This window comes from Nicotiana tabacum, chromosome 15 (genome assembly GCF_000715075.1).
Source record: "Nicotiana tabacum cultivar K326 chromosome 15, ASM71507v2, whole genome shotgun sequence".
Lineage (NCBI taxonomy): Eukaryota > Viridiplantae > Streptophyta > Magnoliopsida > Solanales > Solanaceae > Nicotiana > Nicotiana tabacum.
In genome coordinates this window covers 97,756,033-97,777,160 of record NC_134094.1, presented here as the reverse complement: position 1 = coordinate 97,777,160, position 21,128 = coordinate 97,756,033, and the positions used below count along the sequence as shown (strand labels likewise).

General features: G+C 35.7%; 1 protein-coding gene across 1 annotated transcript; it reads right to left on the bottom strand.

Moving 5' to 3' along the window:
- Positions 1–3,093: 3,093 nt before the first annotated feature.
- On the bottom strand, positions 3,094–4,113 carry LOC142169749 (uncharacterized). Its single transcript, XM_075231655.1, has one exon. The coding sequence runs from the start codon at positions 4,111–4,113 to the stop codon at positions 3,094–3,096; it is 1,020 nt and encodes a 339-aa protein (XP_075087756.1).
- Positions 4,114–21,128: the final 17,015 nt, after the last annotated feature.

The following is a 21,128-nucleotide window of genomic DNA, read 5'->3' as shown; positions in this document are numbered from 1 at the left end:
CATTGAGCAAATTGTGATATGAATTGATTTTGTTATGTTGTCGTGATAATATTCCGTGTAAATTGTTGTGTTATTTGAGTTATTATTTGAGGATATAAGGGTGGCATTTCACTGTTGATATTATGTGGGTATAAGAGTGGCATTTCACTGTTGTTATGTGTGTTGGGATATTGTCTGGATGGAGCGATAAGGGTGGCTATAGGAGCGATAAGGGTGGCTATTGATATTGTTAGGGCGGAGGGATAAGGGAGGCTATTATAGGAGTAATAAGAGTGGATATAGAAGAGATAATAGTAGCTATTGTGAGGGATGATATGTGATGATGTGGAGTTATTGCGTTGGTAATTTTTATGTGATGTTGTGATTTTCCTTGTGTTTGTCTTTATATTTTATGCAAATTGTCTTGCTGTTTCGGTAAACTTGATAATAGTCTGATCTATGTTAAAATTGGGAGCATGTGGCTATTGCCAGGCGGATTATGAAATGAAATGTGGGCATGAGATGCCGTGAGTAAATAATGATGATATTGGCATGTGAATTGTCCGTGCAGTAGTGATATGAAATGTGGGCACAAGGTTCCATGGTTAAATGATGATGATATTGACACGTGAGTTATCTGTACGGTTGTGATAGAGAAATTAGCACAAGGTGCTGTGGAAATATAAAAGTGGGCTGAGACCCGTATTTTATAATTTTGAAATGAGGTGTCACGGGGTGACTTTTATTCGAAAGATTTTTATTTGAATGAATTATATTTGAAAGAATTATATTTGAAAGAAACTTATTTGAAGAAATTATATTTGAAAGAGATTTATTTGAAAGAATTATATTTGAAAGATATTTATTTGAAGGGAGTATATCCGAAATATATTTATTGGAGAGTATTATATCCTGAAAATTATTATTATTGAGAAGCAGGTGAAAGATTTATATTTGAAAGACTTGATTAATTGGGTGTATTTATTATTTGTTGAGCAATATTAATGATGTTTTGTTGCCATGCTGTGTATATCACTGGTTGATTGGTGTTGCCATTATTGTTATTTATTTTTGTATACTATATTGTACAGGTTATTAGACTAGTGAATGTCTTGACTGTACCTCGTCACTACTTCAGTGAGGTTAGTCTTGATACTTACTGGGTACCGACTGTGGTGTACTCATACTACACTTCTGCATATTTTTTGTGTAGAGCCAAGTGTTGGATATATCGGACTTGGACAGAGTTAAAGTGTGATCGCAAGGATTCAAGGTAGAGCTGCTTGGTCGTCGCAGTCCCTTAGAGTCTTTCTATTTTATTGTACTGTTAATTATTATTCGAACAGTATTGAGTATTTGATTCTTGAAATCATTCCATGTATTCAGTTAGAGTTCGTGACTCAGTATTACCAGTCTTGGGAGGTTTTTATATTTGTTTTCGCTTTTGGTTTCGAAAAAAAAATGAATTGAATTGTAATTATAATCAACTTACTTAGTCTTAGAGCCTAAGTGTCATCATGATGCCTGTGGTGGGATTTTGGATCGTGACAAGAAGTAAGTACATGATTTGTTTTAACTAAACTATCAGATAATGTTATATGATTAACCATTTTGCTGGTCCCTTTCGTTGTTAATTGGTTTCATTTGTTAATTAGTCTGATCTAAAAGCTTTTTCATAAAATTCTCTTTGTAGTGGAATTAGTCTAATTATTTCTGATATGCATTCTAATACATATTCTATATATTCTATATCTTGGGTTCTTTGATAGTCTTCTATATTATTTTCTATTAGATTTTTTAGTAAATTTATATTTTCTGTAGTTTGTTGCCAGTATTGTAGATATGTATGATTCATTATATGCTATCAAAATATAGGTCTAGTTCATATAAATCTGTTTCTGGTATGATTAGTTCTGTCCAATTTTGGTCTATTATTTCTGTTATTTCAAAGGCTAATATTTTTTCATAGATTATTCTTCTTACATCATTATTAATGTCTTTTAGTATATAAAGTATAAGTGTTTTATAGGTAATATCGTCGTCTATTAGATAAGTGTTCATCTTATCATATGATTTACTAAAACATATTCCTTTTAATCTCTATGTTTATTATCCTTATTCATCATATTATAATAAGTTATTTTAATCGTCTTTTTTAGTCACTACCATGATTTTTTGCTTCAATCAGTTACCCTAACAGCGCTTCAACTCTTGTTTACTCCCCTAAACGGCCTTCTGCCTACCGGTTTCAACTTTAGGATGCATAGTCTGGGCTTACTTACTCTTAGCATATTTTCATGGCAAACTTACTTAAGATGATTTTTATAACAGTACTATTATATGATGGATAATTATAATCTACATGTAAGAGATTATCAGGAATATACTAGTTTAGCTAGTCATGTTTATAGTGTTACATACCTGTTTTTGTAGATTCTTGGTGTCTTCTTGTTGATCTTTCATATTTTCTTGCTGATTCATAGCTTGCTTATCTTCCATAGCTTTCCTGTATTTTATCTTTAAGTATTTTATCTGTAAGTATTTCTTGTGAGAAGAGAAGAGAGAGGAGAGAGAAGCCCTTGGCCTGAAGATGTAGCCTGTTTTATTTCATAATCGAAAGACTTATTTATAATATTACAAAATGACTTTTACCATTCATGAACGTCTTTTACTGTTCATGAATCTGACTCTTGACTCTTACTATTCATGAACGACCTTTACTGTTCATGAAAACTGACTATTGACTCTTACTATTCATGAACGACCTTTACTGTTCATGAAAACTGACTCTTACTATTACTATTTACTTTACGGCTTTTACAAAAAACAAAATAACATAAAGAAAAGAAAGGAATCTAATATCTCTTTCATATTATTTTGTCTGCCATATTTCTTTGTCTAGCTTGTCGTCTTCTTCTTCAGTAATCTTCTTCTTGTTTATTCCAGTTGTACGTCTGGAACAATATTATCTTCTCCTTTGCATTTTGAGCATATGTGATCTGGATATTTGTGACTGATTAACTTGCAATATCTTGTTAATAATTCTGGAGAAATAAAATTTGTCCTTATAACTCTTGTAGTTGTAGATTGTTCTGGCTTCAAAAGACTTAAGACCTATTGTCTTAATTCTTCCATATCTGGTTCTCGTATTTCTCTGCAGTTTGAATATATCATTGTCTGTTCTCTTGAATAATAACTCCAAATAGCATTCTGGTTTAAGTAGTTGTTTACTAGTTCATTTAGTATAGTGGATATTCCGATAATCCTTTTATTTGCATAAAAGTCTGGAATATTTATTTTTTCTATTTCTTCTTGTTCTTCTATTTTTTCCGGTACTAGCATTTCCCTTGTAAGTCCGATCTTGATAACTTGTATGATGGGTTTTATTTCTTCATATAGTATCTCTGCTGTAGCTGAATAGAATCGTATATAGAATAGTGTTCCTTTGGTTATTCTTTTGTACTGCATAAATGCTCTGTATACTTCTGGTATGGTAGCTATTTCTTGTCCTGTCTGTGTATATACTGTATCTAGTAATCCGTAATTGTAGCAAGTGGCTACTAGTTTTGCATTTGTATTTGGTAATGCTATTAGTTTATTATATCCTGTTAGATAATGAGTAATATAATCTTCATCTGGATTTTGGGTAGTTTGGGATCTTGGATTTTTGTTTAGGAAGTTTTGTATTTTATATATGTTGTCTATATATGTACGGGTTATATGGTTGTATGTCTTTTTGGCTTGGTTTAGGCTTTCTTTGTAGGTGTTTATCTGTGGTGGTAGGAATATTTCTTTCTGGGTATTTTGGATATTTTTCTGTATGAATGGTTTTGAAAATAGATTGTTCATATTTGTATTTGTATATCTAGGTTTAATTTCTTCCTTCTTCTTTGCAGATAAACTGCTAGCTGTGCTACTTCCTGCAACTGCATTTAACAAACTGTTATGAGTTTTTAGGTGTTTCTCAACGTCACCTTCTAGCTCTGGAATTTTAGAGACTTCCGATCGTCTTATCTCCGCATTTTTCAAGTCATGCTGCTGACCACTAGCTGTTTTCTTTAATATCTGTATCTCTTCTTCTATGCTTTCCACTTTTTTACAAAGTGTAGTCATAGCTAAGAGTAGATTTTCCATTGTATTATCTGGTTCAGTTTGGGTAGATTTGTCTTGATAAGTAATCTGCAACAACATTCTTGTTAGTAGTGATTATTTCAATTGTAAATGTAAAATTTAATATATTTAATACCAGTCTGCGTATTTCTTTTGTTGTAACTGAATCTTGTACTTTTCTGGTTATCCACCATTTAACTTGGGTGTTATCTGTTCTTACAATAAATCTGTTATAAACTATATATGGTTCAAATGCTAATAAACATTTATATAATGCAAATAATTCTTTTCTATTTATTTCCCATCTTTCTTGTGGTTCAGTATAAGATCCTGAATAATATCTGCAATGATGTTCTACTTTTTCTTTATCATATTTATATTTAAGAACTCCTCCATAACTATGATTACTCGAATCTGTTTCTACAATATAAGTAAATTTCTTATTTTCATCTGGGAAGTATAATTTTGGTAATTTCTTGCACAATATTTTAATCTTCCTTATTTGTTCTTTATCTTTTTCATCGAACCCATATTCTACATCCTTTTTTAGTTTTTTCTGTAGAGGTTTTAGGTTTTCTGCTAATTTTGGTATATATTCTCTTACTTGATTTACTAATCCTAAAAATGATTGTAATTTCTTTTTTGTATCTATGTTTTCATCAAGATTGATTATTTTTTGTACTATATGTGTTTGCATTTTTATTCCATTTTTATCTATTTGTATACCTAAAAATTCTATCTGATTTTTCATAATTTCTGCTTTGGTTTTGCTTAAGCTTATGCCAGAGTTTTCTACAATATGTATGAATTTTTCTAATAATCTTATATGTTCATCTTGTGTTCTTGAATATAGTAGTATATCATCTATATATACTATACAATTTTCTAGTTGGTTAAAATAATTGTCCATAAAATGTTGGTATCTTCCTGGTGCATTTTTATATCCAAATGGTAAAACATTCCATTCATAAAATCCTTGTGGTACTGTAAATGCTGTTAGTTTTTTAGATTCATCTTCTAGTTTTAGATGGTAAAATCCTGATTTACAGTCAAATTTACTGAAGTAATTATATCCTTGGATTTGTCTTATTTTTAATATCTTATTAGGTATTGGGTAATTATATGTTTTAGTTTTTGCATTTAAGTTTCGGTAATCTATAACCATTCTACTTTTTCCTCTTTTTTGTTCACTATGTTTATTTACTATAAATGCTGGACTTGTATGTTTACTATTACTTTCTTGTATGTAATTGTTATCTAATAATTCTTTTATATGCATTTTGAATTCTGCTAAGTCATCAAAGTTATATTTTAAAGGTTTTTGTGTTATTATGCTGTTTTCTTCTATTAATTCTATTTTTATTTTTGTTTTATGTTTATTCCAACCTTTTAGAGGGTTATCATTATATAATTTTTCTAATTCATTCTGGATTATTTTTACTTTGTCTATTGTAAATATAATAATTTCTAATTGAGTAGTTGTATTTTTACTTATATTTTCTAATTTTTGTGTTATTTTTTCACTTCCTTTTATCCATTCTGTATTTTTTCTTTGTTTATTATTTACTCTTTTTGCTCCTACTTTATTTTTACATGGTGTGGTAAACCACCAGTGTGTCCTTGTTATTATATGTGGGTATAGTTTATCTAAAAATGGCATTCCTAATAATATATCTTTTGTAGTGAATTCAAAGTTATATATTTCTTCTATAGTTAATATTTTATCCCATATTTGTATTTTTATATTCTTGGCTCTGTAGTTAATCATACTACCTTCATTATTAAATCCTGTTACTACCATAGGTGTTTTTAATTTTTCCCATTTATCTGTTGGTAAACAATTATATTTACATATATTAGCTTCTGCTCCTGTATCTATCATTGGTGTATAGTATTTATTATAATATCCTTCTACTATGATTTTTGCGAGTATATATATTTTCATTCTTCTGTTCTTTTTATTATTATTTTCTTATCTTTGTATGTTATGGTTAATTGTCTATCTCCTAGATTGTATGGTTTTACTTTTTCTAACCATTTTATTCCTAATGTAATATTTTCGTTTTCGTTTTCTTGATATATTTTAAATTGTATTATCAAAGGTATTCCTCCAATAATTATTTCTTTTTCTGTTATTTCTTCATTTATTATTAATTCCTTGGGTAATTCAGGGCATAGTTGTTCAGTAGTTATTATTTCAGTTTCTGTTACTAATTCTCTTGTGATATAATTTTCTTCTTGACCTGTATTTATTAATATTTGATATTTTCTTTGTTCCATGATTCCAGTTATATAGTAATGGTATGGATTTATTTTTTCTTTTGTGTTTCTTATTAAGTTTTTTGGGATTATATATTCCCTTCTTGATGTACTTATCCTTGATGATGTTGGTGTTTCATAAGTTAATTGGTTTGGTATACTTGATGTACTTAATCTTTTTTTTACTATTTCTAAGTCTTCTTCCATGTCAATTTCTTTATAACTATATTCATTATTATCAATAACTGTAACTATTCTTTCAAATGGATTTTCTATTTTTATTTTATTAATTTTATTTTTTGCTGCTATTTTATGTTTTGTTGTTAAAACGTATAAGTTTTTACATCTAGCTGTAAATATCTTACTTCCAGGTGTTAATTCTATTCCTGACATTTTCCAGTATAATACTAATGATTTATCTATATTCCTATCGTTTATTGCTATTGAATAATTGGCACTTATTATGAATTTAAATTTTTGATATATAAGATTTCCTTTTATTGCACTTATTATGCTTTTTTCTATAGGTTGGATTATTCTATCATCTGCTAAATATATTTCTATAGGGGTATCTATTCCTTCTCTAAAACATGCTTTTATTAATATTTCAGTTCCTCCTAGGTGCACATATTTAATTGGGTTTTTTGCCTTTATATCTTGTATTTCTTTATTTATTATTCTTTTGTTTATTATTGGTATTTTGGCTTTTTCTTTTGTATATTTACAGTCAATTATATGTTCTTTTTGGCTAACTACGTAGTATTCTTCTCTTTGTCTTTTGAATCAATTTTTTATTGTAGGTACTTCAAATATTTTTTCGACACTGAGGTCTAATTCTTTTCCTTTTATTTGTTCAAATATACTATTATCAAATATAATCTTTTGTTCTGAGGATTCTTCATCTTTATATTCTTCTCGTGTTATTATTTTTATTTCTTTTTCAGTCATTAGGTTTCATCATCTTCTTTAGTTATTTCATCTCCTATTTCATCTTCTATATCTGATATTTCATATACACTATCTTCACTATCTAGTTCATAGTCTATATATTCCATTTGCATATATTCTTCATCATCAATTATGATTTCAGTTATTTGTTTTTTCTTTAAGTTTCTAGGTGCTTTACAGTCTTTAGCTATATGTCCTAATTTTCCACAGTTATAACAAGTACATTCTGTTAATTTCTTTTTTGGTCTAAATGGTCTTTTATTCTGATAATTTTTTACATAATATCTTTTTCTTGATTTTTTATTTTTATATTTTGACTTATATTTATTATATTTCTTTGTTTTCTATTTTTTATTATAATATTTATCTGTACATCCAAATTATGGTGTTGTTTTGTTTTTACAACATCTTAAATTTTTTATTAATGTTTTTTATATTTTTGCTTCTTCTTTATATTTTTCACATATTTGTACAAACCATTGTTGTAGAAATTTTATTCTAGCTCCTAAAGTATCTGTTAATCCTGCTTCATTCCAGTCTTTTATTATTTTAGAATTAAAAGGTTCTGGTAATTTTGTGAAATATAGTTTTCTTATTTCTTTGCTCTCTTCTGTATTATATGTTCCTTTATAATAATATTCTCTAAATGCACAAGTATATTCGTCTATATAGCACAAATTACATATTGCTAATTTTGTTATTAGGTTTCTATTTATTTGTTTTTCCTTATTTTTGTTCTTCAATTTCTGTAGTCATGCTACTAAATTCGTTTCTTATAGCTATTTCATATTTGTATAATATTTCTATATTTGTTGTTGCTATTTCACCATTAAATTTTTTATTGCTTCTTAAGGTATCTATACTTTCTCTAGTTAAATTTTGTAACCATAATTTTACCGTTCCTATAAGTGTTCTTTCTATATATCCTGGTGTTTCTGTCATTCCTATTTTATTATCTACCAATTGTTTAGATACATATCCTATCCATAGTTGGATTATTTTATTTATATCTGCTACGCAATCTAAATCTAAAAAGTTATATTGTTCTGATATTGATTTTGGTGTCCATTTTTTATTTAATCTACTATCCCATAGTGTATTATATCTATCATGTTGTTCATAATTAGCTGTATAATAATTTGGGTATAATCCTTTTGGATTTTTTACACCTGATGTACTAGGTTTTTCTTCCATTTTTACATCTCCTGTATTTACTTCTACATTTTTTGTTTTTCTATACTTTCTAAAAGTTCTGTATATGTTTCACTTATTTCGCTTGATTCTGACTCTTGGTCATCTATATTATTATCTATTTCTTCAATTCTGAGAGTTTCTTCTGTTTGTAATATTTGTTTAAATTTATTTATTTCATCTGTTAATTCTATTTCTTTATTCTTTTCTCTTTGCTTGTTTTCATATAGTGCTTTTAACATATTTAATTCTTTTTCTAATGCTATAATTTTTGTATTTTTGGTTTCTTCCAATTGTTGTATTTCTTTGCTTGCTTGTTTCTTAATAATTTCAATTTCTTTTTTCTTATCAATTTCCTCATTTTCTCTACTTATTCTTGTCATAGCTGTTAAGCTATCTTCTAATCTTGCTGTTTCTTTTTCTATCATTAAGTATAATTGGTCTCCTATTTTTTTATATCTTCTGCCTAAGTTTGAAAATATTATTTTTATTTTTAATCCGTCTTGGTTTTCATAGGTTTTTTCATCTATTGCAAATTCTTCTTTGTTCATTTTAATGGAGAATATTATAAATATCAGAACGAGGGTAAGCAATGGGGACATGTCAAATTCATAGACATGTTAGAGAGACACCCTTGGGGTGCTGATGAAGATGACGGTCTTGAAGATTTTGCTATTTGGTCTATACTGAGCGAGCATCAATCTAGTAGCATGAGTATTGATGGACTTCAATTCTATTTGCAAAAGGCAACACAATCCCTGACAAAGGATTTTGTATCGCTGGCTTGGTGGAAGGACACGCAAACTAGTTTTTCATTATTTCAAAAATGGCTCGATATGCTAAATGTGTCAATTTCAACTGTTTCATCAAAGAGCACATTTAGCCAAGCAAGTTAGCAGGTAGGAGATACCCGTCATTCATTGGATAGCAATGCTTTGATAGGTTTAGTGTGTTTCAAAGATTGGATTAAATCGGAACGATAAAATCAAGGATGTGAAAAGGTTGATACACCGAATGACGAAGAATTTAGATATATATTTACGAAGGGTTCTGATTTAAGCACTTCTGTAGGCCAAGACACTCGTGTTGATATGAAAAAACTTATGAAACTGATGCAAAATATGTGACTGTACTCATTCTTATTTTTAATTTAGTTGTTTTAAACTTTTGATTTGCAAGTGCAAAATAGAACTTTTATATTTAATTTAACTATTATTTAATAAAATTTAAGGTTCTTAAGCCTTTGAAGTTTTTTTCATAAATATTAATCTTATTAGCACGTACTTTCTTAGTTTCAAATTTCAAACTGAAATTAAATTTTTAGTTTAAAACTATATTTCTCAAATAATTTATTTAAGCCCGGTGCGGTCCGAACCGGATGAGCTAAATTTAGCCAGCTAGTTTCCTGCCCAATTAGCCAACCCACTAACTGACGTGGAACCAGAAAAACTGATTTTTTTCATGTCCAGTTCATCCAGATAACAACTCTATTTTTAGCTCCTCAGAACCTTCACTCCAAATTTTACTACGTAAAGATCTGTGGCCCTTCTATCCTCCAGCCCCTTCTCCCTCACAAATAGCAAAAAGTGACTCAAGGGTGATGGTAGTAAAGCTTTTGTTTTAGGCCCCCAATATTTTAAGGCCCCATAAAGTATTAATTGTGAAATACATTATCATATTTTCGCTTAGACAATATAATATTGAAGTTTATAGAAAAAATATAAAATATGAATAAAAATAAAGAAAGAAAGACTGTCTAATTTTTAATATTAGAAATATTTTTAGAACCTTGAATTAGACTACTCAAATATTAATATTTGTAAATAAAATTTTTTACAACAAGATCCAAGGTAATGTATTACAAAAACATATTTAACATCTTATTATTTGAATTAACCCTTTCGAATATAAATAATAATATTACTATGTGAAGTAAAAAGTTTAATGTCTTATAATAATACTACACTATCAATAAGTACTAAAAGAATGTCACAAGTACGGCTCTAAGTACCATATGCTTGCCCCTCATGTAAATCACCACTAATGTAAGTTCACTCGGCTTGAAATCACGTAAGGCTTTTTCGGAATGTAATGAAGACTTTTGGACTAAGGTAGGAAATGTCGGAATAGAACGGGTTCATCTTTCCTTAAGCACTCCATTTTCTCTTATTGGCTCATGCTTTGCCGACTCTTTGAGTAATTTTCTTTTTCCTTAGGGGAACTAGAGAGACTTAATACCACTCTTTCTTGGTCATGATATTCGTTTTCTCCTTCTTTGTTTTCTCCATGCTTTGAATTTTTGCTTTTCTTTGAATCCCTTCAACCGTTCAACTTATTCACTTTCTTTTTATTTTTTTTTTGTTCTTTCTTTCTTTTTCTTTTTCTTTTTCTTTGCCTTTCCTTTTCTTCATTTCTTTTCTCTTTTTGTACCTTGATACCACTTTCAAATTTCTCGTCTCTCCCCCAAACTTATATTTTAGCCAATTGTTTCTCAAGAGTGTTAAGAAAATCTCGGGTGCCAAGAGAGGATCACTACAAAACGGGTAAAGGCTTGTAACATGCTTATCAAATGAGAAAGGTTTTAGGCTCAAAAGGGTTGACTAGGTATAACAACATTGGTGGGTCATGGAAAATTTCAAAACGGGTCAAGGAGAGCCTACAATCACTTCTCAAGCCAAGCAAAACTTAGAATTTCGCCTAGAAACACATTCGGGGGCAAGTTCTAGACCATTCACACGGGTACTTGGACTTGCAACAAAACATCTCACCTCTCACACCACTAGATTGTTCAAGAAGATAGAGTCGAGGGCCCACAACAACCATATTCGAGATTGAAAATTACTAATGGTTCAACTAAACCACTCGATGATTGCTTAAGTCAACACAAGAGTCAAAAGGTCACTAACTAAAGCTATTTCTTTCCAAGAACTTGTTTTTAATCATAAACATGTAGTTAAGTGTGTTGGTACCAAGTGAAGCATGCTTGACTCTTCTAGTTCAACTCAATTAGGTCCTCTTATTCATTATTACTATTGTTCTTACCTAAACATTAAAAATGGACTCAATCCCTTAAGAAGGTTGTCACGCCATCCATCGTTGGGAAGAGTCACCCGGTTCACACAAAAACCAACCTTTGGAAAGAACCGTGGAATTAAAAAAAAAAGGCTTATTGATCACTTAAACATGAAAAGAAACTACTAAATTAAAAAAAAGCTATTAAAGTAAATAAGAAGCTATTAGACTAAACATTGACTACTGAGAAAATAAAATAAAGAAGCTATGAAGTAAACTGCTGAAAGCATAAATGAATATACAAACTGAGAAAGGGAAAGAGAATATATACATCAATAGAGAGAGAAGAATATGTACATAATGAAAGTAAAAATAAAAAGAGAATGTTATCAGTTATTACAGGCCAATGTCAAATGTCAAATCAAAATAGACTTCACCCCCCTAAATAAAAATAAGCATTGTCCCCAATGCTTAACAAAATAAAAATAAGGAAGGGAAAGAGTAGAGAGGACTCCCTATGTGGTCTCAATGTCCATAGCAGCATCACCTTCCTCAGACTCCTCCAACTGGATCTCATCATCCCCTGCTCGGGGAGTAGCTGGGTTGATGAACATCTGTAGCACCGCCTCAGCAGTGTGGGCAGCGAGGTCTGGCTCCTCAGACTGGCCAGCTGGTGCCACTGGTGCTGATGGTGCTGCTGGGTATGCTGATACTGATGGATCTGTCTCCATCAGTACGTCAAATGGAAGATCTCCAGCGGCTGCTCTCTTGGTCACCTCTCATCTCAATTTGTCAATTGATTTCCTCGAAGCCTGATATTTCCTCATCTTCTTCACCTGCTTCCCAAACTCCTCAATTGCTCCCCCATGTGCCACCAAGCTGTCCATGATGGTCTTCTGATTCTCCAATATTTTCTTCAAAGTTTCCTCCACTGACGGAGGAATCTGGGGTGCTGGGGTAGAAGTCTGAGTTGCGACAGTACTGGATAGGTCAGACAGCTTTGCAGTAGTTGTCTGCATCCAGTTGTTGAGACTCGCCGGTGTCTGGGAGACTCGTAGCGCAGAGATTGGATAAGTAGAGGAGGAAGGCACTGATACTAATGGCCCTGAAGATGGAGGTGGAGGTATGGCAGCTGTATCGGTGGAAGGCCCGGCTGCTGTGGAAGGCATGGCTACTGTAGAAGGCATGGCAGCTGAATCTGCAACTACTACCGATGGCTCATCAGACTGGCCTATGATAGTAGTCGACTTACCTTTATTCTTCGGGTTCCTTGGGTCATTCAGAGAGTACCATGAGAATGGCTTCTTAGCCCTAACCTTCGTATCAAAGCTCTTGGGCTCCACCCCCACATCCGTGGGATACTCCGTGATAGTGTTGGGATACGGATAAGAGCTTTCACCCTGCCTGACAACCAGAGACATGTTGGCCGACATGATGGAACCCACATTGATTGGGTACTCGGCCATGATGAAAGCAACTAGGACTGCCTGAGGGATTGGGAGATTGTTTTCATTCTGGCTTGGGTCTGTGCGACTGCACACAAATGTTTGCCACCCTTTTGCTTCAAAGTTGAGGGTGTTCCGCTGAATGGGAACCCCTGTTATGATCCATGGTGGTGGTGGTCCTGGAGCTGATAGTATCTCAGCTAGCCAAGGGCGATCTACATCACCCATTGCGAACTTCTCTAAATACTGCACCGGCTCCATATCCTCGATCCCCAAATAAGTGTTTAGGGTGCTCTGATCAAATCGTACTTTCAAGTTCCTCACCTTAGTCACCTTAGTACCCTTCTTGATATGCGCCATATTGGCGTAAAACTCCCGGACTATGTGCTCCTTGGCATCCACTACGCTTTTCGTGAAGCATTTCCACCTTTTTCTTTTCCGAAATATTCTTAACATATTTGGGTTGTATCTATCCAGATCTTTCAACACAAACTGCCGCTCAAGAGTGAGCAATCTCTGTGGCCACCACTCTCAGAACCTGTTGAATGCAGTCAGGCTCACAAACCTATCTTCCCAAACTTCCTTCTTCTTTGACCTCTCCAGGCATGCAACTCTGGTATCACCCCCCCTCCCCCCGACCGTTATCCGAAATATCATCATCATCATCAACTATGACCGGTGCGGCGGGGGCATGAGTAAATGAGGGTTCTGAACCCTGACTGTCATCATCTGAACCCTCAGAAGTGCTTGCTGATGTGGAAGGCTCATTTCGGAGCTGGTATCTCCTTGGAAATTGTTGTGGCTGAGATTGGGCATCAGGTCGTTCTTCCACAGAGTGTCCCTCTGATGCTTCCCTAGACGGGATGTATGAAATTGACTGAGAGGGCTCTGCAGCCCTACCTTGCCCTGTAGTTACCTTTTTAGATATCTCTTTTTGCACGGAGAGTGGTAGGGTACCCCTACCTCGGCCTCGGGAGGGTTCACCCCTCCTCTTGGATGTATCACCTCATCCTCGTGATCTAACTATTATCTGCAATACATAGCAACAAGAATCAATTATAGTTCAAATCCAAAGTATCAAACAGTTGTAGACAAACATTATGCAGGTTGGGGAAAGTGCGGTCCGCGCATTTTTGGGTGCGGCCGTATATGGGCTTGTGCGGACCGCACAATTTTGGAAGTGCGGCCGCACTGATGGTTCTCCGGCCTACATAATTTTAAGTGCGATTGCACAATTGAAGTGTGGTCCGCACAATCTTGAGTGCGGCCTCACAATTGCAAGCTCCAAAATGATAACTCTCTAAAGTCAGAGAATTGATCGATCTGCAGTCGCACACATATTTCTGTGATCGCGGTTAAATTTCTGCGGATCGCACAATTTTGAGTGCGGTCAGTACAATCATTGCACAATATTTTCCCTAGCTTAATGATCTGCGGACCACACAATTCCTTGTGCGGCCGCACAATTCATAAACAAATGGCAGTCACTTAGGGTTTTTCAATTCATACACAATTTAGACATGGTATTGGCAATTTAGACATGATACACATTTTACCCATCCCCTAATTAGAAAATAGGAAGTTACCCATACAATTTTAAGCTCACATGATGATGAATTTTGACATTAGGGCTAAAAATAACTAAACTAATTATGAACAAAATTGAGCAAATTGAAAAATTTAATGATGAATTGAACATACCAGTAATGTAGTGATGCAAGGAAGAATCAAAGATGATGAAATGAGAGTGAGATGATGCTTGAATCAATTGAGTGCACTGTGTTTGCCCTAGTGTCAAATGTTCAGAGTTCGTAAAGTTTGAATAGTGGTGAGGAGGAACTATTTATAGTTGGCCGGTTAGGGCAAGGACTCAAGAGCTGATTGCGGCCGCACAATTTTGCGTGCGGTCCACACTCCTTTACCTGTTACAAATTACCATTTTGATGATTTGCGGTCCGCACATTTCCTTGTGCGGCCGCAGATTTTTGTGCGGACCGCACATTTCCTTATGTGGCCGCACTTTGGCCATTTCTCTGACATGTACAACTTCAGAGAGTTTTACAATTTTTGATCTCCAGTTGTGCGGCCGCAGATCCCTTTCTGATGTGGCCTTCAAAATTGTGCGGTCCGCACTTTTTTCACACTTAGCCACTTTTTCTTAGCACAGTTCCTGCAAAGCACACTCATTCCTACAACATACTTCAAAACCAGTTAGCACAAAATAAGACCTATCTAAAGAAGAAGAAAAAGGAAAAGAAAAAGAAACATGGGTTGCCTCCCAATAAGCGCCTGATTTAACGTCGCCGTACGATGCATATTACCATCAATCACTTGAAATGAATCACTGCCACTACGTGACCATCACCAACCTTTCCCAGATAGTGCTTCACCCGGGGACCATTGACTCTAAACACTTTATCATTTTTATTCTTCAAGTCCAATACACCAAAGGGTGTCATACTCACAACTTCAAATGGGCCACTCTATTTAGACTTCAATTTTCCCGGAAACATCCATAACCGAGAATTGAACAATAACACAAGGTCACCTTCTTTAAACTCCTTGTTCTGAATGTACTTGTCATGGAGGTGCTTCATCTTCTCCTTGTATAAAGATGAACTTGTATATGCATGGTACCGAAATTCATCTAGCTCATTCAATTGTGCCACTATTAAGTTGGAGGCGACATCCCACTCAAGATTTTGCTTCTTCAAAGCCCACATGGCCTTGTGCTCAAGTTCCACCGGAAGGTGATAAGCTTTCCCAAACACTAACCGGTATAGAGACATCCCAATCGGTGTTTTGTAAGCCATCCTATAAGCACATAAAGCACCATCCAGTTTCTTTGACCATTCCGTCCGGTTGACATTTATTATTTTTGACAAAATACTCTTGATCTCCCGGTTGGAGACTTCCACTTTTCCGCTTTCTTGAGGGTGATAGGGGCTCGTGACTTTGTGAGTGACACCATACTTGCTAAGCAAGGTATCAAAAGCTTTGTTGCAAAAGTGCGACCCCCCATCGCTTATAATGGCCCGCGGAGTACCAAACCTTGTGAAGATGTTCTTTTTTAAAAATGCCACCATTCTTCTAGCTTCGTTGTTGGGTAGAGCAACAACCTCAACCCATTTTAACACATAATCCACAACTACCAAAATGTAGGTGTTCCCACAAGAGCTTACAAACGGTCCCATGAAATCAATACCCCACACATCAAAAATATCAATTTCCAAGATGGTGGTGAGGGGCATCTCATTTTTCTTTAAAATCCCACCGGCCCTTTAACATTCATCACAACGCTTGACTAGATCACTTACGTCCTTGTAGAGAGTAGGCCAATAGAATCCACGACTCAACACTTTGGCTGCCGTTCTTGCTCTCCCATGGTGACCACCGTAGGGTGAAGAATGACAAGTCCCAAGAATTTCAACTTGTTCCTCCTCTGGCACACATCATCTAATCACGCCATCGGTACAAATCCGGAAGAGGTACGGTTCATCCCAATAATAATCTAAGCAGTCCCGTTTGATATTTTTTCTTTGGTTTGAAGAGAACTCATCCGGTACAATACCACTCATAAGATAATTTTCTAAATCAGCGAACCATGGCATCTCGGTCATTGAAATGGCTAGAAGTTGCTCGTCGGGGAAGGAGTCATTGATTTCAAGGCCGTCATGTAGCCTCCCCTCCTCCTCCAAGCAAGACAAGTGGTCCGCCACTTGGTTTTCACTGCCTTTGCGGTCTTGGATGTCTAGATCGAACTCTTGCAATAAAAGCACCAATCTTATTAACCGAGCCTTTGAATCTTTCTTGCTCATAAGGTACCAAAGTGTCTCATGATCCGTGTGGACAATCACCTTTGTACCCATCAAGTACGGGAGGAACTTCTCCATAGCAAAAACAATAGCAAGGAGCTCTTTTTCGGTCACAGTGTAATTGACTTGGGCATCATTCATGGTCTTACTAGCATAGTAGACTGGATGAAAGATCTTGTTGACACGTTGCCCCAAAACTGCTCCGACCGCCACATCACTAGCGTCACATATGATCTCAAAAGGCTAGCTCCAATTTGGGGTGGTGATAATAGGAGTAGTTGTCAATTTGAACTTGAGAAATTCAAATGCCTTCATGCAATCCTCATTGAAATGGAATTTGGCATCTTTCTCCAAAAGCTTATACAAGGGGTTCACCACTTTGGAAAAATCCTTGATGAAACGCCGGTAGAACCCCGCATGACCAAAGAAACTCCTCACTCCCTTCACGGATGTTGGAGGTGGAAGTTTAGAAATCACCTCTATTTTTGCCTTGTCGACCTCAATGCCATTCTTTGAAATTTTTTGGCCAAGGACAATGCCTTCCTCAACCATGAAATGACAGCTCTCCCAATTCAACACCAAGTTCGTCTCTTCACAGCTTGCCAAGACCTTATCCAAAATTTTCAAGCAATCATCAAAAGAATTCCCGACCACAGAAAAGTCATTCATGAAGACTTCAAGGAAATCCTCCACCATGTCCGTGAAGATAGCCATCATACACCTTTGAAAAGTCGCTGGTGCATTGCATAATCCAAATGGCATCCGCGAGAATGCAAAAGTACCATAAGGACATGTGAAAGTAGTCTTCTCTTGATCCTCCGGAGCAATAAGAATTTGATTGTAGCCGGAATACCCATCAAGGAAACAATAGAAAGCACGGCCGGCGAACCTATCAAGCATTTGATCTAGGAAGGAAAGTGGGAAATGATCCTTCCTTGTGACTTTGTTGAGCTTGCGATAGTCCATACACACTCTCCATCCGGTCACCGCTCTTGTAGGAATCAACTCGTTCTTTTCATTGGTAACCACCGTCATGCCCCCCTTTATTTGGGACACATTGCACCGAATAGGTCAACGAACTATCGCAAATAGGGTAAATAACTCCTGCATCTAACCACTTGATGATCTCTTTTTTGACCGTCTTTTGCATTTCTTCATTTAGCCTCCTTTGATGTTTAATGGAGGGTTTGGAATATTCCTCCAAATTAATCTTGTGCATGCAAAATACGGGGCTTATTCCTCGAATATCTGCCAATGTCTATCCAAAAGCTTTCTTCCTTTTTTGTAGCACCGCCAATGTGGAGTCTACCTGCACGTTAGTCAAACAAGAGGAAAGAATAACCGGTAAAGTAGAACAAGGGTCAAGGAATTCATACCTGAGATGTGGAGGCAATGGCTTCAACTCCAAGATAGGAGGCTCTTCAATTGAAAGCTTTGTAGGAGGAGTTTTCCTATTTTTGAGATCTAAGGAAAGTTTTCGAGGTGCATAATTATATGGCCGCATCCCTTGCAAAGAGTTCACGCATTCCACATAGCCATCCGTCTCGTCATCATCAAGGTTAAGCAAAACGGCCTCCAAAGTATCATCAACATTCATCGTGGCACTAGTATCATCAATAATCACATCGGTCACCAAGTCCACAAACGAATACACTTCATTGCTATTCGGTTGCCTTATAGATTTGCACACATGGAAAATCACCTTTTCATCACCCACCCGGAAAGTGAGTTTACTGGTTTCTACATCAACAAGAGCCTTCCCCGTAGCAAGGAAAGATCTACCCAGAATAATCAGCATCTCATAGTCCACTTCATAATCATGAATCACAAAATACGCCGGGAGAATGAATTTATCAACACGAACCAACACATCATCAATTATACCCAACGGTCTCTTCATGGTATGATCCGCCATTTATAATCTCATATATGTGGGTCTTGTTTGCCCAATTTCCAAAGTCTTGAAAACCGAATAGGGCATCAAATTGATACTTGTCCCAAGACCACAAAGAGCTTTAGCAAATTTGGCACTTCCAATGGTACAAGAGATTGTGAAAGCACCGGGATCTTCCAATTTAGGAGCCATTGAGTACACAATACACTTGATGAGTCATCTTTATAGTTTCATAATTCATCGACCACTTCTTTGTCACCAAGTCCTTCATGAACTTTGCATAACCGGGCATTTGCTCTAAAGCCTCAACCAATGGTACATTAATAGATAGACTCTTCATCATGTCAATGAACTTTTTAAATTGATTCTCACCATTTTTCTTGGCAAGCCTTTGAGGGTATGGAGGAGGAGGCCTTGGCATTGGTGCCTTAGCCTTTAGCGCTAACGGTTCCGATATGTCAACAATGTGCTCCCTAGATGGGTTCACTTCCTCTTGAGTCTCCTCCACATTGTCATCAATATCAATTCTTACTTCATCATTTGCTTACACCACATTGTTCGGGATCTCATCTTCTTGTACCACTTGCTCATCATCCACAATTTTCCTTTGACTTGAGGTGGGTGCATCCCCACCTTTTCCACTCCTTGTAGTCACGGCCATGGCATGTCCCGTGTTGTTCCCACCCTTTGGGTTCACCACCGTGTCACTTGGTAGTGCCCCCTTAGGACAAGTGTTTAAAGCTTGCAAAATTTTCCCCAATTAAACTTCCAAATTGCGAATTGAAGTGTTGTGAGAGGCTAGTTCAGCATCGGAGTCGACATTCTTCTCCGTCATTTGTTTGAACATGTTCTCAATTCGTCCCATATCATTGTTAGAAGAGCTTGGACCATGGGAAGGATAAGGAGGTGGGTTTCTTGGTTGTTGGTACATCGGGGGCCTTTGAAAGCCCGACCCCCGATTTCCTTGGTTATTGTTCCACCCCCCTTGTTTGTTGCCTCCCCAGTATCCTTGACTATTTCCACTCCAATTGCCTTGGTTATTTTGACTATTCCAATTTTCTTGATTGTTTTGATTGTTCCAATTCCCTTGGTTGTTTTGATTGTTCCAATTTCCTTGATTACCATGAGGTCGCCATTGTTGTTGATTCGGGCTTTGAGAGTTGTTTCTTTGCCCTTGGAAGTTGTTCACTTATTGTACTTCCTCATCTTGGTAATTGTAAGATTCATCTTGATCAGACCCACTATCTTCTTGCACATAATGTTTCGCATGGTTTTGCACTTGAGGACCCTTTTGCCTTCTCTTGTTTACCATCATATTAACTCCCTCCATTGCATTGACTTGCTTAGGACCTTGCACTTGTTGAAGTTGAGCTTTGGCTAATTGATTCATTGTGGTGGTCAACTCGGCAATTGCTTGCCTATGATCATGCAATTCTTCATGTAGGTGAATCAGTTTGGATCACCTTGAGGAATATTTGCTCTACTTTGCCATGCCGATGAAGTATCCGCCATTTCATCTAAGATCTCACAAGCTTCCGCATATGGCGTTGTCATGAAATTTCCACCAGCAAATTGGTTAACCACGCATTGATTGATAGTATTGATCCCCTTGTAGAAAGTTTGTTGAATCATAACCTCCGTCATGTCATTGTTTGGGCACTCTTTCACCATAGTTCGGTACCTCTCCCATATTTCATGTAACGACTCATTGGGTTCTTGTTTGAATGCTAGAATCTCGTCTCTAAGAGTAGCCATGTGCCTGGGAGAAAGGAACTTGGAAATAAATTTCTCCGCCAATTCATCCCATGTATGGATGGAATGGTTTGGCAACCTTTCTAACCAATCCAAGGCTTTCTCCCATAGAGAGAAAGAAAATAGCCTCAACCTTAAAGCATCATCGGAGACGTTTGTCTGTTTACTCCCCCAGCAAGTGTCCACAAACCCTTTCAAGTGTTTGTATGCATTTTGATTCGGAGCCCCGGTGAAGAATCCCCATTGCTCTAGCAATGTGAGCATAACATTTGTGATTTAAAAGTTGCCCGCCCTAATCGGGGGCGGGATTATGGCACTTGCATACCCTTCATTCGGCAACCCCCGGTGTGGAGCCGCTCTTGGTGGAGGTGGGGTAGAACGTTGTCTTGAGGCGGTCGGCCTCGTCTATTTTCTTGAGGTTCAAGAGGAACCTCTTCAACTTGGTCACCTTCCACGTCCACATCCCCAAAGACATATTTCCGAGAGGATCATTGTTGTTGAGAGCCATTGTTTCACCTACAATTATTTCACCAAAAAGATTAATAACACGGAAGGAAAAGAAGATAATTCACACACAACCAAATATATAGCTAAATCTGTTTTTAGCTCCCCGACAACGACGCCAAAAATTGATCTTGTCCAAGTCACACCTCTATTCGGGGTTGTGAAACGGTCGATTGTAATAATAATACTTAACAAGGAGTCGAGATCGAATCCACAAGG

Excerpts from the sequence above, each read along its gene's own strand:
- LOC142169749 (XM_075231655.1), bottom strand. The coding sequence starts at position 4,113 with ATGGAAAATCTACTCTTAGCTATGACTACACTTTGTAAAAAAGTGGAA.